The sequence below is a fragment of the Bos taurus genome, chromosome 3 (assembly GCF_002263795.3).
Source record: "Bos taurus isolate L1 Dominette 01449 registration number 42190680 breed Hereford chromosome 3, ARS-UCD2.0, whole genome shotgun sequence".
Lineage (NCBI taxonomy): Eukaryota > Metazoa > Chordata > Mammalia > Artiodactyla > Bovidae > Bos > Bos taurus.
The window spans coordinates 11,046,683-11,064,091 of record NC_037330.1 but is presented as its reverse complement, the minus strand read 5'-3'; the positions used below and the strand labels follow the sequence as shown (position 1 = coordinate 11,064,091).

At 39.5% G+C, this 17,409-nt stretch overlaps 1 protein-coding gene across 2 annotated transcripts in view; it reads right to left on the bottom strand.

The window, feature by feature from the left end:
- Positions 1 to 17,409, bottom strand: part of SPTA1 (spectrin alpha, erythrocytic 1) — a 96,495-nt gene that overhangs the window by 27,276 nt on the left and 51,810 nt on the right. For both annotated transcript variants that reach the window (XM_024985936.2, NM_001206588.2), the window contains 10 exons: positions 15,569 to 15,706; positions 14,025 to 14,176; positions 13,202 to 13,388; positions 11,882 to 11,983; positions 10,781 to 10,872; positions 6,704 to 6,848; positions 4,605 to 4,786; positions 2,325 to 2,424; positions 2,013 to 2,210; positions 22 to 165 (listed from right to left, as the gene is read on the bottom strand). In XM_024985936.2, the coding sequence (XP_024841704.1) occupies positions 22 to 165; positions 2,013 to 2,210; positions 2,325 to 2,424; positions 4,605 to 4,786; positions 6,704 to 6,848; positions 10,781 to 10,872; positions 11,882 to 11,983; positions 13,202 to 13,388; positions 14,025 to 14,176; positions 15,569 to 15,706 (1,440 nt within the window). The remainder of the gene's footprint in view (positions 1 to 21; positions 166 to 2,012; positions 2,211 to 2,324; positions 2,425 to 4,604; positions 4,787 to 6,703; positions 6,849 to 10,780; positions 10,873 to 11,881; positions 11,984 to 13,201; positions 13,389 to 14,024; positions 14,177 to 15,568; positions 15,707 to 17,409) is intronic.

Sequence of the window (17,409 nt, the reverse complement as noted above, 5' to 3'; positions counted from 1 at the left end):
TCTTGTATTAGCTGTTATTACCTGGTCAGTAATCGCTTTGTCCAAATCGTCACGTTTCTTCATCAAGGCCTCCAGAGTGTCTAAGGACCCCTTATCATCCGACCTTAGATCATTCTCACGTGCCACCATCCAGCTCTCAGCCTGATCACAGTTCCCTCGGAACAACTATGGGGGTTAAAATTAAATGTATATGGTATGTTCATTCCAGGCAGACAGAGGAAATGATCTCCCACCTCTCCCATGATACTGATAATAGGGACCCTGTAAAGGATGCTAAAGCTGAAACTCCAGTACTTTGGCTACCTCATGAGAAGAGTTGACTCTTGGAAAAGACTCTGATGCTGGGAGGGATTAGGGGCAAGAGGAGAAGGGGACAACAGAGGATGAGATGGCTGGATGGCATCACTGACTCGATGGACATGAGTCTGAGTGAACTCCGGGAGTTGGTGATGGACAGGGAGGCCTGGCGTGCTGCGGTTCATGGGGTTGCAAAGAGTCAGACATGACTGAGCAACTGATCTGATCTGAACTGATCTGAAAGGATGTCAATATTCTTTCAAGAAACATTCACACAATAAACCTTGGCTATCTTGGACCTTTTACTCTTCCCTGAAAACATGTTTTATGTTTTCATATAAGCTTTCCTCCATTCTTGCAGTACTATTTTCCATATCCTAGACATGGTAAACGGGCTTCCATGTGGCACAGTAGTAAAGTATCCACCTGCCAATGCAGGAGATGCAAAAGATGTGGGTTTGATCCCTTGGTCAAGAAGATCCCCTGGAGTAGGAAATGGCAACCTGCTCCAGTATGCTTGCCTGGACAATTCCATGGACAGAGGAGCCCATGGGCTACAGTCCATGGGGTCACAAAAGAGTTGGACACTCTGAGCTACTGAGCATGCACACACACACGCACACACGCACACACACACACTTGGTGAAAACTGGCTGGTTATTTCTTTAAGACTCTGGCAAAGACTGCTTTTCAGAACAGCATGTGACATTTTCACTCACTTCCCTCAGGACCATTAATCACTCCTTCTGCTATAATCTCAAAACATTCACACATTTTATCAGTAATTATTTTATATATTAGAATGATTTGCCTCAGTTCAGTTCAGTTCAGTTCAGTTGCTTAGTCATGTCCGACTCTTTGCGACTCCATGAATCACAGCACTCCACGCCTCCCTGTCCATCACCAACTCCCGGAGTTCAGTCAGACTCATGTGCATCGAGTTGGTGATGCCATCCAGCCATCTCATCCTCTGTCATCCCCTTCTCCTCCTGCCCCCAACCCCTCCCAGCATCAGGGTCTTTTCCAATGATCTGTCTACAAGTCTAATTTCACTACTTTTAGAAAATAGACACTATCTTACTAATATTTGTGTTCCTGCTGCTGCTGCTAAGTCACTTCAGTTGTGTACGACTCTGTGTGACCCCAGAGACGGAGCCCACCAGGCTCCCCTGTCCCTGGGGTTCTCCAGGCAAGAACACTGGAGTGGGTTGCTATTTCCTTCTCCAATGCATGAAAGTGAAAAGTGAAAGTGAAGTTGCTCAGTTGTGTCAGACTCCTAGCGACCCCGTGGACTGCAGCCTACCAGGCTCCTCCACCCATGGGATTTTCCAGGCAAGAGTACTGGAGTGGGGTGCCATTGCCTTCTCTGATATGTGTTTCTAGGAACACAATAAAATCAATAAAAATCAATCAGTAAAACTTTCAATCAATAAGTAAGTTTAAATATCAATAAATTATAACCACTTAATTTCAGGGCCCCATGCCCTAGGACTGACCTCCATTTTGTTTAGCTTTTCATTAACAAGAATAGGAGCAAAGAACACTACAATGATCAGAAAATGCAAAGCAGAAAATGCAATGTCAGATAATCAAGAGATACCTTTATGATTTTGGAATGGAATTCCAGTGAAATAAGCACCTGTATTAACTCTGTGAAACTGCGTAGAAGGAACAGACTCAGCTAAGCCTGTTTAACGATTGGGAATTTGCAGTACCTGCAACTCCAGACACTGATCTAGCATCTTTTTGCGTTGTTCCCAAGCACTCTCCAACTCATCTCTCTCTAGTCTAACAGCTTGAAGCTTTTCTTCAATTTCGGGGCTGGCCCGGTGCCCACTGATTGTAAGATCTGTACCAAAATCTTCAAAGGCCTGGAAGGCGGGAGCCTGGGCCTCCATGTCAGCACGATGCTCCTGTGGTAAAAAGGGATCAGAGACTGGTGAGTCCAGTGACATCTCACAAAAGTTGCAAAATGCAGGAAGTTTGCGAGGTTATGTGATCAGAGGCTAAGGCTTTTGTCACCATACCTGATGCCGCTCTATCATGATCTCTGTGCCAGTTAAATCTTCAGCCAGTTCCTGGGATGAAACCATGCCACCAATGCCACTAATCCAATTCTGTAAGTCCCTAGAGAAATGGCATACTGAAATTGAATCAAGGAAACCTTGCAACTTGCTATAAAATTGTCTGTCCTTGGACTTTTTCTCCCCTAGAAAACGTTTCCAGATCTATATTTTCTTTCTGGTTTATAGCCTTCACAGATCTTAGCTTTGTTGTTTTCACTGTATAACTTAATAATAGCATTCTGTTGCATTTGAAATTTTCTTCACACACTATCTCTTTTGATTCTTGCAATAATTTTGAGTAGAATTCTGGAAATTCTTTTCCTTCTACTTTGGAGATGAGGAAGTTGGCCTAGAGAATGTAAGTGATTTGCCTATGTGCTAAAACTGGAAATAGACAGATGGAGTAGAACCCAGACACTGGAATCCTGGACTGGTACATATTCCATTACTTTTAACATGTCCTACTCCTTTAGTGTGGATTTTTGGGTTTAAAGATTTGTCTTAGCATAGAATCTCAGGTGAGGCATGTGTTTCTTCTTACTCTTATTCCAAATCGAATCCAGTACATGCTTCTGCCCAACACACACACACACACACACACATACACAACATACTTACTCTCTGCTGCTGATTAAACCAGGGTCATTTGCCACTCTTTTAGAAGTCAATAAATTAGAAAAGGAGGGATAAAGTCCATCTGTCCCAGAAGGTAAATGTCATTGAGTTAAAAAATTATATATGATGGTCAAATTCAGCATCTCATGAAGAGTGCCCTTACTCTTGTTTATTAAATAGGAATCTGTAGCTGTAGGGCAGAAAGTCCTCTTCTTTTGCAAACTCATTTATTCACTTATTTAAACAACTAAGTTTTATTGTGAAAAAGATGTATTTGTGCCTTCTAGGAGTTCACGCTTTATACTGAGAGAAGAAAACAAAAAGCAAGCAAAACATAGAGACTAGTATTTTTTTTTCAAAAACCCTAAAAAGAAAGACTGTCCTGAAGAGATAAAATAAGGTGTTAGAGTTGCTCTGAGAGTGCTAATATTACTTCTGCAATGTTGAAGAATATTTCATAAAGGGAAAGAGTCAGCATTTAACATGGAATCTGAAGTATAGGCAGAAGCTATATCAACAGAGATACATGGGCATATATATGCTTTGGAGGAGTGAGTATGTATGCTATTTATTTATACTATGTGAAACACTATAACTTTCCAGAGATGCTGAATTGGGGAGGGCATTGGCAAGAACACTTGCAATCATTTGGCAAAGTCGCCCCCTTTTATCTTCAAAAATATTACATTGCAAGCTGTTACTTCCTGAACCCTCAATTCTAAATGTAGGCTGATATGATGGGGCAGAGTGTGCAAATTTTTCCACAGATAAAGTGTGTATTTGCTAAAACATGATCATGTCTAAACTGTTTACCAAAACAGTGAAACTTCTCCAACAATCAAAAACAATTAAACTCCAATAAAAAATTAATTTAAAAAAGGATTTGAGCTTAGCATTTCTGAATTTATCTCTTGCTATTTCTCCTCACCCCTGTGACATACAAAACTCAGGCTCTAGCTGTTTCTGCATCATGGGCATTCTATACCTTCCTGTTCTCATGCTTTTGTTTATATAGTTCCATCTATTTGTTGGGATGTGTGTTTGGGGCTGTTCTATGTTCTACCATGGTTATATGTATTCTTCTTTGCTTTTCCAATAGACTATCTCCCCATATTCTATGCATGTGTGTACTCAGTCATGTCCGACTCTGTGTGACCCCATGGACTGCAGCCCTCCAGGCTCCTCTGTCCATGGGATTTTCCCAGCAAGAATACTGGAGTGGGTTACCATTTTCTCCTTCAGGGGATCTTCCTGACCCAGGGATCAAATCCATATCTCCTTTGTCTCCTGCATTGGCAGGCACATTCTTTACCACTAGTGCCTCTGGGAACTCCCAATATCCTATAATTCCTCATATAGCACTCTCTATATAGTATAGACTCCATAGAAGCATACTTAATTGGCCTAGATAACCTCATATTCTTCCAAAATTCAATATTTCATGGCTTGAAATATTGAACCTGAGAATTTTGTTCCTTACCAAAGGTACAATCTGGACCAAGAGGTACCCTCCAAACCAGGTAATGAAGAACACCTGTACCCAAACAGCTCCTAGAAGCTCCATTTATGGGCCAGGCATGGACTCTGCCAATTCCACCTGGTGGAAGTCTGCCTCTGGAACCTTACCTGGCCTGGCTGAGGAACTGGTAGAATTTTAAGGCCTCCTGTAGGTTCTCCTTACGATCCTTTGTAAGCCCCTGCAAGTCATCCCAGGCCTCCTTCAGCTTCAACTGCTGGCTCTGCAGGTCATCAGTGGCATCTGGGTGGGATTCACTGAGTCGATCTGCTGTGTCCCTCAATACCTCCACCTAGGGAGTCCAGAGCTCTGACAGTCAGCTTGGTGTCACACCTGAATCCTAGCAAAAGAGTTTCAAGCCTCAGGGTGCTCCTTCCTCAAATAGACATCAATGAGGTCTTGCTACTTTTTATATGATAGTGGAAACCCTTTTGATGCATATGATAATTCCCCAAAGTAATCACTCTTGACATGACCATGCTTCTTTTTATGACTAGAAGGCTGCTTCTGGTAGTAAAGTCCAGGGAAGAGGCCTCAGGTATCATGTTGGGCTGTGAAGGTGGCAAGAAGAAGCCCCTGAAGCAGCCCAAAGAGCAAGTCAAGAAGATAAAAGAGGAAGATAAGGCATTCAAGCAGAAACAGGAGGAGCAGAAGGAATTTGAGGAGCTAACAGGAAAGGCTGCAGGGAAAGGGTCCCCTGGCCACAGGTGGAATTAAGAAATCTTACAAAAAGGAATCTGTTCCTTGTGCCTGAGGCAATGATGATCATTAATTCCATTCCTATTTAAACATTTGTATTCTCTGACATACCATCTGTTGCCACCTATAGGAAGAATGAAGTATTGTCTTGGAATCTATCATACATTTAAAAATAAACCTTTGTATAAACAAATAAACAAGGCTATAGGGCAGGGTGGTTAAGTGACTTGGTTGGTGGCAAGTGTCAATTAATATGAAGATCTTTTTAATGTAGACATTTTCTGTGCTTCTTTTTGGTTTTTATGGTAACGCAAGTTCTATGCTCCCCCTGAGTTATTCCAGAGTGTATTTGGCAAGCTTTAGAGTTCATTTTTTGGCCAGAGTAGGATTAAGCTTCTTCAATCCCTTCTAAGGAAGCTCTGCATCACACTCAGGCATAAGCCTGGTCATACCAGGTATGATCATCTCCTATTTATCTTAGACTACTGATCTCCAACTAACTGCTATACATTCTAGTCACTTGGAACTCACGAAGAGTTCTCACTTGGAACTCACAAACTCACAAACATTTACAATATATTTTCCCTCAATGCTATTTGGTGCAGCCACTGTAGAAAACAGTATGGAGATTCCTCAGAAAACTAAAAATAGAATTGCCATATGATCCAGCAATCCCTCTCCCAGGCATATATTCAGACAAAATTAGAATTCAAAAAGATACACACACCCCAATATTCACAGCAGCACTCTTTACAATAGCCAAGACACAAAACAACCTAAATGTTCATTGACAGATAAATGGATAAAGAAGATATAATACGCATATAATGGACTATTACTCAGCCATAAAAAGAATGAAATAATGCCATTTGGAGCAACTAGAGATTATCATACTAAGTGAAGTATGTCAGAAAGAGAAAGACAAATACCATATGATATCATTTACACGTGGAATCTGAAATATGATGCAGATGAACCCATCTATAACATGGAAACAGAGTCATAGACATAAAGAACAGACCTGTGGTTGCCAAGGAGGAGGGGATTGCGGGAGGAATAGAGAAGGAGGTGGGGTTATCAGGTGTAAGCTTTTATATACAGAATGGATAAACAGTAAAGTCCTACTGTATATCACAGAGAACTATATTCAATATCCTATGATAAACCTTAATAGAAAAGAAGATAAAAAGGATATAAATGTATATATATATATATATATTTATACATATTTATAAAACTGAATCACTTTGCTGTACAGCAGTAATTAACACAACCTTGTAAATCAACTGTATTTCACTTTAAAAAAAAATTAAAACCATTTCCCTGCACATAAATTGCCCTGGGCATGCCCTTTTGGTAGACTAGCTTTCGGGACAGGGTTAAAGAACAAGAATGGAGTAGGATAAAGAGAACTAAAGTAAGAGACTGGATAATAAAAGCAAAGGAGAGGGCATTAATATGGGTAGATGTGAAGAGGAATGTGCTGGAAAAGCTTGAAGGCACATCTCACCTTTTCCCCCAGAGGTATGAGATCTCTTTCAAAGTTTTCATGCTGTCGTTGAAGGGCCTGCACACTGAATAAGTCTGAGCCAGGGTCAGCAGTATTGAGGGCCTGGCACTTCTTCTCAATCTGTTCCTTTGTGTCATCTGCTTCTCTGGTGCATAAGGGTAAAAAGTTTAAGAATAATAACACAAACTGGAGGCAGACTAGCTGGGCTCATGTACCAGTAGTAGTCATCAGTACCACCATCATCATCCTTTTTTTAAGGATGTGTTAGAACTAAGTGTTAGAACTTAGGCTCATTTAATCTTTACAACAATGACTTGAGGCCTAATTATTATTACCAGTCCCATTTACATATGAGAAAACTAAAGCTTAGAGGCTAAGTAGCAAAAAAAAAAAAAATAGGTTAGGTATTTTCTCAAGATTGTACCCTAGCCATACATTTAGTCAGACCCTAAATTTGAATCAAATGCCCTGATAGCAAAGGCACATTCTTAACTGTGGAATAACATGGAAAACCTTTAGTTCACTCACTCCGTTATGTCTGACTCTTTGTGATCCCATGAATTCCAGCACGCCAGGCCTCCCTGTCCATCACCAACTTCCGGAGTTTACTCAAACTCACATCCATTGAGTCGGTGATGCCATACAGCCATCTCATCCTCTGTCATTCCCTTCTTCTCCTGCCCCCAATCCCTCCCAGCATCAAGGTCTTTTCCAATGAGTCAATTCTTCGCATGAAGTGGCCAAAATACTGGAGTTTCAGCTTTAGCATCATTCCTTCCAAAGAAATCCCAGGACTGATCTCCTTTAGAATGGACTGGTTGACCTCCTTGCAGTCCAAGGGACTCTCAAGAGTCTTCTCCAACACCACAGTTCAAATACATCAATTCTTCAGCACTCAGCTTTCTTCACAGTCCAACTCTCACATCCATACAAGACCACTTGAAAATCCATAGGCTTGACTAGACAGACCTTTGTTGGCAAAGTAATGTCTTTGCTTTTGAATATGCTATCTAGTTTGGTCATAATTTTCCTTTCAAGGAGTAAGTGTCTTTTAATTTCATGGCTGCAATCACCATCTGCAGTGATTTTGGAGCCCCAAAAAATAAAATCTGACACTGTTTCCCCATCTATTTGCCATGAAGTGATGGGACCAGATGCCATGATGTTAGTTTTCTGAATGTTGAGCTTTAAGCCAACTTTTTCACTCTCCTCTTTCACTTTCATCAAGAGGCTTTTTAGTTCCTCTTCACTTTCTCCCATAAGGGTGGTGTCATCTGCATATCTGAGGTTATTGATATTTCTCCCAGCAATCTTGGTTCCAGCTTGTGCTTCTTCCAGCCCAGCATTTCTCCTGATGTACTCTGCATATAAGTTAAATAAGCAGGTGACAATATACAGCCTTGACATACTCCTTGTCCTATTTGAAACTAGTCTGTTGTTCTATGTCCAGTTCTAACTGTTGCTTCCTGACCTACATACAGGTTTCTCAAGAGGCAGGTCAGGTGGTCTGGCATTCCCATCTCTTTCAGATTTTTATACAGTTTATTGTGATCCACACAGTCAAAGGCTTTGGCATAGTCCATAAAGCAGAAATAGATGTTTTTCTGGAACTCTATTGCTTTTTCCATGATCCAGTGGATGTTGCCATTTGATGTCTGGTTCCTCTGCCTTTTCTAAAACCAGCTTGAATATCTGGAAGTTCACGGTTCAAATATTGCTGAAGCCTGGCTTGGAGAATTTTGAGCATTACTTTACTAGCGTGTGAGATGAGTGCAGTTGTTCAGTAGTTTGAGCATTCTTTGGCATTGCCTTTCTTTGGGATTGGAAGGAAAACTAATGTTTTCCAGTCCTGTGGCCACTGCTGCATTTTCCAAATTTGCTGGCATATTGAGTGCAGCACTTTCACAGCATCATCTTTCAGGATTTGAAACAGCTCACCTGGAATTCCATCACCTCCACTAGTTTTGTTCGTAGTGATGCTTTCTAAGGCCCACTTGACTTCACATTCCAGGATATCTGGCTCTAGTCAGTGATCACACCATCGTGATTATCTTGGCCATGAAGATCTTTTTTGTACAGTTCTTCAGTGTATTCCTGCCATCTCTTCTTAATATCTTCTGCTTCTGTTAGGTCCATATCATTTCTGTCCTTTATCGAGCCAATCTTTGTATGAAATGTGCCCTTGGTATCTCTAATTTTCTTGACAAAATCTCTAGTCTTTCCCATTCTGTTGTTTTCCTCTATTTCTTTGCATTGATCGCTGAAGAAGGCTTTCTTATCTCTTCTTGCTATTCTTTGGAACTCTGCATTCAGATTCTATGTCTTTCCTTTTCTCCTTTGCTTTTTGCTTCTCTTCTTTTCATAGCTATTTGTAAGGCCTCCTCAGACAGCCATTTTGCTTCTTTGAATTTCTTTTCCATGGGGATGGGTTCATCCCTGTCTCCTGTACAATGTCCCAAACCACTGTCCATAGTTCATCAGGCACTCTCTCTATCAGATCTCATCCCTTAAATCTATTTCTCACTTCCACTGTATAATCATAAGGGATTTGATTTAGGTCATGCGTGAATGGTCTAGTGGTTTTCCCTACTTTCTTCAATTTCAGTCTGACTTTGGAAATAAGGAGTTCATGATCTGAGCCACACTCAGCTTCTGGTCTGGTTTTTGCTGACTGTATAGAGCTTCTCCATCTTTGGCTGCAAAGAATATAATCAACCTGATTTCGATTTTGACCATCTGGTGATGTCCATGTGGAGTGTCTTCTCTTGTGTTGTTGGAAGAGGGTGTTTGCTATTACCAGTACGTTCTCTTGGCAAAACTCTATTATCCTTTGCCCTGCTTCATTCTGTACTCCAAGGCCAAATTTGCCTGTTACTCCAGGTGTTTCTTGACTTCCTACTTTGCATTCCAATCCCCTATAATGAAAAGGACATCTTTTTTGGGTGTTAGTTCTAAAAAGTCTTGTAGGTCTTCATAGAATCATTCAACGTCAGCTTCTTCAGCATTACTGGTTGGGGCATAGTCTTGGATTATCGTGATATTGAATGCTTTGCCTTGGAAACGAACAGAGATCATTCTGTCATTTTTGAGATTGCATCTAAATACTGCATTTTGGACTCTTTTGTTGACCATGATGGCTACTCCATTTCTTCTAAGGGATTCCTTCCCACAGTAGTATATATAATGGTCATCTGAGTTAAATTCACCTATTCCAGTCCATTTTAGTTCGCTGATTCCTAGAATGTTATCGTTCACTCTTGCCATCTCCTGTTTGACCACTTCCAATTTGCCTCGATTCATGGACCAAACATTCCAGGTTCCTATGCATTATTACTCTGTACAGCATCAGACCTTGCTTCTATCACCAGTCACATCCACATCTGGGTATTGTTTTTGCTTTGGCTCCATCCCTGCATTCTTTCTGGAGTTATTTCTCTACTGATCTCCAGTAGCATATTGGGCACTTACCGACCTGGGGTGTTTCTCTTTTAGTATCCTATCATTTTGCCTTTTCATACTGTTCATGGGGTTCTCAAGGCAACCTTACACCATTTTAAATAACAAGACTTGTCTGCCTCTCAGTTTCCCCTTCTCTGAATATTCAAAAATGCATTTTTACACAGCAAAGGTGTTTGGTTGTCAGTTTGTTTACTTAGTTGTGCATTCTGTTTCTTAGTATAGAGATTTGGCAATCAGACATAAAAAAAAAAAAAAAAAAAAAACATCTTTTAGAGTCAATGTGATGTTTGTTTCCCTCTACTCTCTACTTCTAGTTCAGATGTGTTATTACTTAAACCTCTTGTTTCAACTTCAGTTTTCATTCACTATCATGAAAACATATATAAACTGCTAATTATGTACCAGGGCCCAAGCCTAGGTATGAGAAAATTGAAGTTGGTTGTCTGGAGTAGCCTACATGCCCAATGAGATATCTACCTACTACTGAAGCATCTGATTTCCTATTTTATCCAGGAAGAAGGGTTAAGCTAGTAGCTATGGTTCTACTATAGCAATTAGAATCAGTGGTTCTCAAGTTAGTTTTAGAGCAGCACTGCTTTTCAAGGTTAAAATTCTCACCTGTGAAACATCTGGACAGCATGGGCACTGCCTAGCAGCTGGCGCTGTTCCTCTGCCAGCCTCTGCAAGGACCTCCATCGGGCATTCAACTCCTGAAACAGGCAGACACAGACTTTAGCTAGGGATCTAACTCAGCTTAGTGGTGTCTGAAGATTAGATGAGGCTTAAATCCTGATTATTTTCATGCTAACTCCTTTAGAAATTGCACAGGTTTCTTTCTTTCTTGGATAGTTTGAGCTTGGGCCTCAGCTATGCCAATGCAGTTAAAAAAGGGATCACATTCCTTCCCAAATTGATGTTCCAGGTGGGAACCAACAACCTTAGAACATCAATTGATATTGGCTGCCCCAGAGACTACATTACAACCTCTGAAGTGTAAGTTTGACTTCTTGCCTTGGTAGCTAGAAGACATTGCCTTTTTCTATGACCTCTAGTATTTTTTTGTGTCCTGAAATGATTAAACCAGGCAGTCTCTTAGAACCCTATTTTCTGTGAAGAGTAAGAAAATTGTTCCTTTGCACATTCTTTCTCACTCTTACCCCACATCAGTTACCATAAAAGAAGGCAGGGCTTCTCCTCACTGGTTTATGATAACTCAGATAACTGGACTAGACATTCCATTAGTTCCGGACATATTTTATGGAACCACAGGTCCAAATTTGAATAAGGTCTCAAATGTCTTCTCTTCCATCTCTACTACCTATATTCTTCTTTTATTAGGTATTATCAGAGCCTATCTCATCCAGTACACTTTCTGGATTAATCACTTCCCACTATCATAGCTCCTTTACCTGCATCGTCTTTGTATTCAAGTATTTGAGCACTGAATTTCTCATGGTGATGGGGTGGGGGAGGTGTGTCAATTTAAGGATTTTTGAATCGATTAAAAGGCATATGACTTAGCAGCTGAACAACAAGATGGATACACAGCTAGACTATCTGGACTATTTCCTTTGACCTTTCCTATAGCTAGTTCTCTACTGCAATTACCTTCCTCATGTTCTAGCTAATCTGCAGAATATGAAGTTAAATATTTTTAAGTGAGATGAAGGCTCCCCAAACTCAGCCTGGTAGTGAGAAGGAAGAAGGAGTCACAGTTACCTGCTGTATTTGAGCTCCCTCTGGTGTCAAAAGCTCTTCAAATTGAAGATCATCAGCCACCTTGTTGATATCCCTCAGTCGAGGTTCATTTGTCTTCAAATCCTAAGTGGGAAAATGTACCAAAGCAGTTTAAATTCCCTCCTCAAAAATCTTTCACTCTTGCCTGCTCACCTTTGCCCTGACTTGACTATGGATTAAAACATATTGCTAACCATACTTGTAATAAACAACAAACTGCCCTCCTCCAACCTGCCACAAAGAGGAGGACCTTTAAATTCCCTGATACTCAGTGGCTATTAAAAATGTTATTTATATGAAATATAGAGATCTCTTTCCTTAAATTTATTAAAAATATCTCCCTGATTAAATTATACTATCAGAGGGGTCTATGCCTGAGCCAGGTAATAGTTTTTGCTACCAATACAGATGTCTCCACTTTCTGAAAAATTTCATTGTCTGGGTTATGATTTGCTTACATTAAGATATGTTGTAAGAAACAGCCCTAGGGAACTCATCACTATGTCTATAGTGACAATATTGTTCATTTCTCGATACAATGGCCTTTCAATGAGTTTTCTCATGTAAGTCTTATTCTTAGTTTTCTTTTATTAATTGTACCCTATTTACCCTTCCCTTTCTCTTACTTATCTCTCTCTATATATAGAGAAAGACTATTTCCTTTGACCTTTCCCATAACTAGCTCCATACTGCCATTACCTTCTGCATATATGTATATATATGTATATATATATATATATATATAGCTTTGTACAGCTCTGAATTCCATGTGTAAGGAAAGTATCATATAGAAGAGAAAGGAAAGAAGGGAGAAGTCTATACTAATTGCTAGTTAACATAATAGAACAAATCTGAGAGAATAAAAGAGATTGAGAAGATTTTAGGTAGGCAGAAAATTAAAAATTGTCTGGCTGTCAAGTCAGATTGTTCTTCCCACCTTTCCATTCAAACCTCTACCTGATAACTAGACCTTACAAGAGTCTTACAACACCCAATCTCAACCTGAGCATCAGTATCACAGGCCAGTACAGGACAAGTTGTAAAGATTCAGGAAGACCAGTACTTCCAATAGGATGCAGGAGTGACAGCGACTGCAGGCTACAAAATCAAGGTAACTAGTTTCCTCTGCATTTTCTTTCCACTTGTAATACCTAGAGAAATATTTTAAATATGGAACTCTCTAGCTTTGGGGAGGATATTTAGCAAATATGAAATTAAGGGATTACTTAGGAGGAGATATGAGGTAAAAGGAAATGATGGAAATCCTCAGAAAGCTATCTAGAGGAGACAGCTCTTTCTTACCATTTGGAACTCATCAAACTTTTTCTGTAACTCCCAAACATCATCTAATTCCACCCCGGTGTTTTCTGCCTTTTTCTCTCGGATCCAGTCCAGCATGTCTCCTGCCTCATAGGCCAGCAAAAACTCATTGTAACGTTGCAACAGACGACGTCTGCGCTCGTCTGCCCGATGCAGGAGGGAATGGTACCTAAGTGGAGAAATAAAGAGAATGGAAAATGTGGGAAAAAAGAGACAGAAAACACGGAAGAGTACTGGTAAGAAAGGGAGAGAACAAAAGGGACAAAAAGGAAAGGGAAGAAAAATCAAAAGAAGAACAATAAAGAGGAGGAAATAAAAATGGAAGAAAAATGGCATTGAGAGCAGAGAGACACAAGCTTTCTATTTAAAAACAATCAAAATGTCAGTGTCCCAATAGTGTGACTGACAATACCTCTTCATCTTTCTATAGAAGTGAAAAGTTCACATTCCTATTGACAACTGGATAGGAAATAGCCTTGTATAGTAATATACACAAACAAAGTGCTCGTAGGAGTCAGAAGACCTTTGGACAAGCTTGAAAGAGTGACAGAGTGCCAGGCAGGGTGTCAGAATATGTGACCCTAATATTGTGTGACCTTGGGCAATTTACATAATGGTGCTGGAGTTTCCTTTCCTCATTTAAAAAATAAAGGGTTTGAATTACGCTGTTTACTTTTAGCTCTTAAAATCTGTGAATTTGAAAAGCATCTTTAATCTAACAAATAATAGAATCAAGAGTTGTATCTTTGACCAGTCGGAGATGTTTGGCCAAACACTGTCCAGTTCTCCAGCCTCCAGAACTTACTGGTTCTCAATCTGTTCCTGGCGCTGGATGATGTTGCCTGGTTCTTCTCGCTTCCGTTGTGGGAGCATAGGAAACTCATCACGGGCTAGTTTCCTCACGTAGACAGCTGGCACAAAGCCCTGGTGATCATCAGTTTCTACTTTCCACCAGTCCTAAAGGAAGAGCAAATCCCCACTCCTTCCTTAAAAGCCACATTTAGAAGTTTTAACCCTCATAACCGAGTCTCTAGGCAAAGGGACAAACTGATGACGAGAAGAAATAAACAACTGCTTATAAATTTTATGTATTACAAAGAAGATAAATCAGGAGTTGCAGGAATTGGAGAGATAAGTCTCTGAAATCAAGGAATCTGATATTTGATATTAGATCCTTAACTTTGAGGAAGTTTTCAAAACCCAATGGTCATTCTCTTCATGATAGGGTATTTTGTCTACTGAAAATTCATTTAAAAAACCTATAGGGACAGAATTAAACCAGGCTTCTTCTGGGTAGAGCATCTATGTATGAGAGTATTGTATAAGAACTTTTCCCTATCCTTCTCCTAGAGCCCCTAAAAATTGTGCATTGCCTGAAATTCACCTATAAGAATGTTTCATGCTTAAGTATCACCCTGACTGTCACAGTCTTTTAGGAATGTTGCTATACTAACCACTCTGGAGTTAATATCCTCAGAGAATAATGTAGTGAAATAGGGAAGACTGAGCAAAAAGAAAAGAGTACTGGAACACAGCTTATTTGATAATGACAATCTTGCTTCCCCCCAAAATTATTTATCCTCAGAGTGAAAAATCTTGAGCTCTCTTTTTTTTTCTTCTCAATTTATGAAGATTAATGAAGTATTAAATATTTTAAAAGTTACTTGAACTCTTACTTTTTTATTGAAATGTAGTTGATTTACAATGCTGTGACAATCTCTGCTGTACAGCAAAGTGACTCAGTTATACACATACACACCTTCTTTTTAAAAATATTTTTTCCATTATGTTTTACCACAGGATATTGAATATAGTTCCCTGTGCTGTGCATTAACCTTGATGTTTCCGTGATCTCCTATGATAAATATATTTTAAATATTGGACAATATTTTGTTACTATTCTCACAGTCATGAAGGCTAAAGAAAAACCAAGTTAACAAAAAACCTCTCCTTGACCAGGCTCCTCTTAAGCTCAGTCAATTTTTTCCATTACTAGGAACACTTGCACAGAATAGGAATAAGCAGAGACAAAGAGACAAGTTTTAATCCTGTAACCATATTATAGAATTGCCACTCATGGCTTATAAGTGTTTGGGCTAGTTACTCAAGCTCCTTGAGTCCTCACTTTATTAAGTGTGAAATTGGTATTTTGTAATCTCAAAAGATATGTATAGGATCCTAAGCAATAGCTGGAGGGATGATATTACTCAATAAATTATGGTTATTTAAGAGAGAGAGAGCAATAGAAAAATACTGACTGGTTAAAATATACCCATATCTGGCAGGGTTGGGAGAGTCAACTGCAAGAGCTACCTTGTTGATGGGGAGAAAAGTAGAAAGGAAAGTCACCTTGCTGATGGAACTGAGCAGTGTTAAGACATCATCTTTCTTCATGGTGACTTCTCGGGAGCAGCGGGCCTCAAAGTCATATAAGGCCACAACCCTCTCTTCTGGAGCAGCCACCTCCACAGGTGCAGCTTGTTGTTCCTGAACAAAAATAGGAAGAAGAACATTCTAGTCACCCATAGGAAAGATCTTTCAGTACAACCTACCCACAGTGGGTAGGTTCCTGTACCCAAAGGAGAGAGGAGCTCCTGGTTACAACCTCTTACCTGGATGCCAGTAACAGAGCTATTGCAATATGATATCTTTAGAAATATCATTTCATCTTAGCACTTCTCAGGGGACAGGCAGACTGGGAAATATGTATATAGAGTGAGCAAGTAAGAATTTAATTTGTCAAAAACATATTAAATGCTCTAAGTCACCAGTCTTAAGCAGATATTAAAGGATTGCATGAATCCATGTTTCAGAAAATTGAGAAAGTGAAAGATCCACTTCTTTCATTACCTTCTCCATTCCCTAGGTCTTTAAAGTATTTTGTAGACCAAATATGGACTTTTTTTTTTTTTTTTAAGAGATGAATGGCCGACAGCACAGGGAGGGCCTAGAATTTTAATATTTGAGAAAATAAACCTAGATCAAATATCTTGTTTCTCTTTTTAGCAAGAAACCTGCCCTCCATGATACAGTCTTTCTGATTTTCATTTCCCCCAGATATCTTATCTCTGAGAGAATGAACAAATATAATCACCCTTCATAAGTAATGACCCACATCTTTTTCAGATGGGATGTGAAGATATACCTCCCCTTATATATCCCTCTGATTTTGTATCCTTCAAGTACTATTTCCTCATAACTTACAATTCATAAATCCACCTGTTTTTATGTAGGCACCTACTGTGCAGAGCTTGAGGAAGGCACAGCACTAAAACTCTGTAAATACTTATTGTCATAGTAAGCCTGGCAACCCACTCCAGTACTTTTGCCTGGAGAATCCCATGGAGGGAGGAGCCTGGTAGGCTACAGTCCATGGAGTCGCAAAGAGTCGGACATGACTGAGCGACTTCACTTTCTTTCTTTCTAAGCCTATGTATTTTCTACTTGCAGTGTATGGGTTCAGAGCCCCTCATAAGAAAGAATTTCTTGAATGTGAAAGTGTGTCTTTTTTCTTTCCACTCTACTCAGGAAACATCCATATCATTTAGTTGATTTCTGCTTCCATCACTCTTCCAGACACTTATTTTCACCTTGCAGTCTTGCCATTCTCACAATACTCTTGATTATTTTGTGCTTCAGAGCATTTGCTCGTATAGATTGTTCACTAGAAAAACCCATCTTCTCCTTATCTGCATAGTAAACCACCCTTACAAAACGAATTCAGATAAACTGACTTGCCTCAGCTATGAAGATTTTCCTATCCTCCAGCATTCTAATATCAAGAGAATGAAACACTTCTTTCTTTGAGACTGTTTTCCCATTCATGTATCTATCATATGTTATTTGTTACAATTCATGACCTAATAGACTGTAACTTTCCTTCAAGTCAGAATTATTCTTTTATTCATGCTTGCACATGGTAGACATTTAATACATGTTGGTATAAAAAATAACTAAGAAAGGAAGGAACATAAAAAGGAGAGATATGAATAAAAGAAGTAAAAGAAAAGAAAATGGAAATATAAAAGGAAAAAGGAAACAAAAATATACCAATGAACAAATTATAACACTTATTGAGAAATTCTTTTGCTCTGAATCTCTGTAAATGCTACAAAGATGCTACAGTGCCTGCCTAAAGATTACAAGACAGTATTTTCTGATGCAATTGCTTCCTAGAATATGTAAAGTAA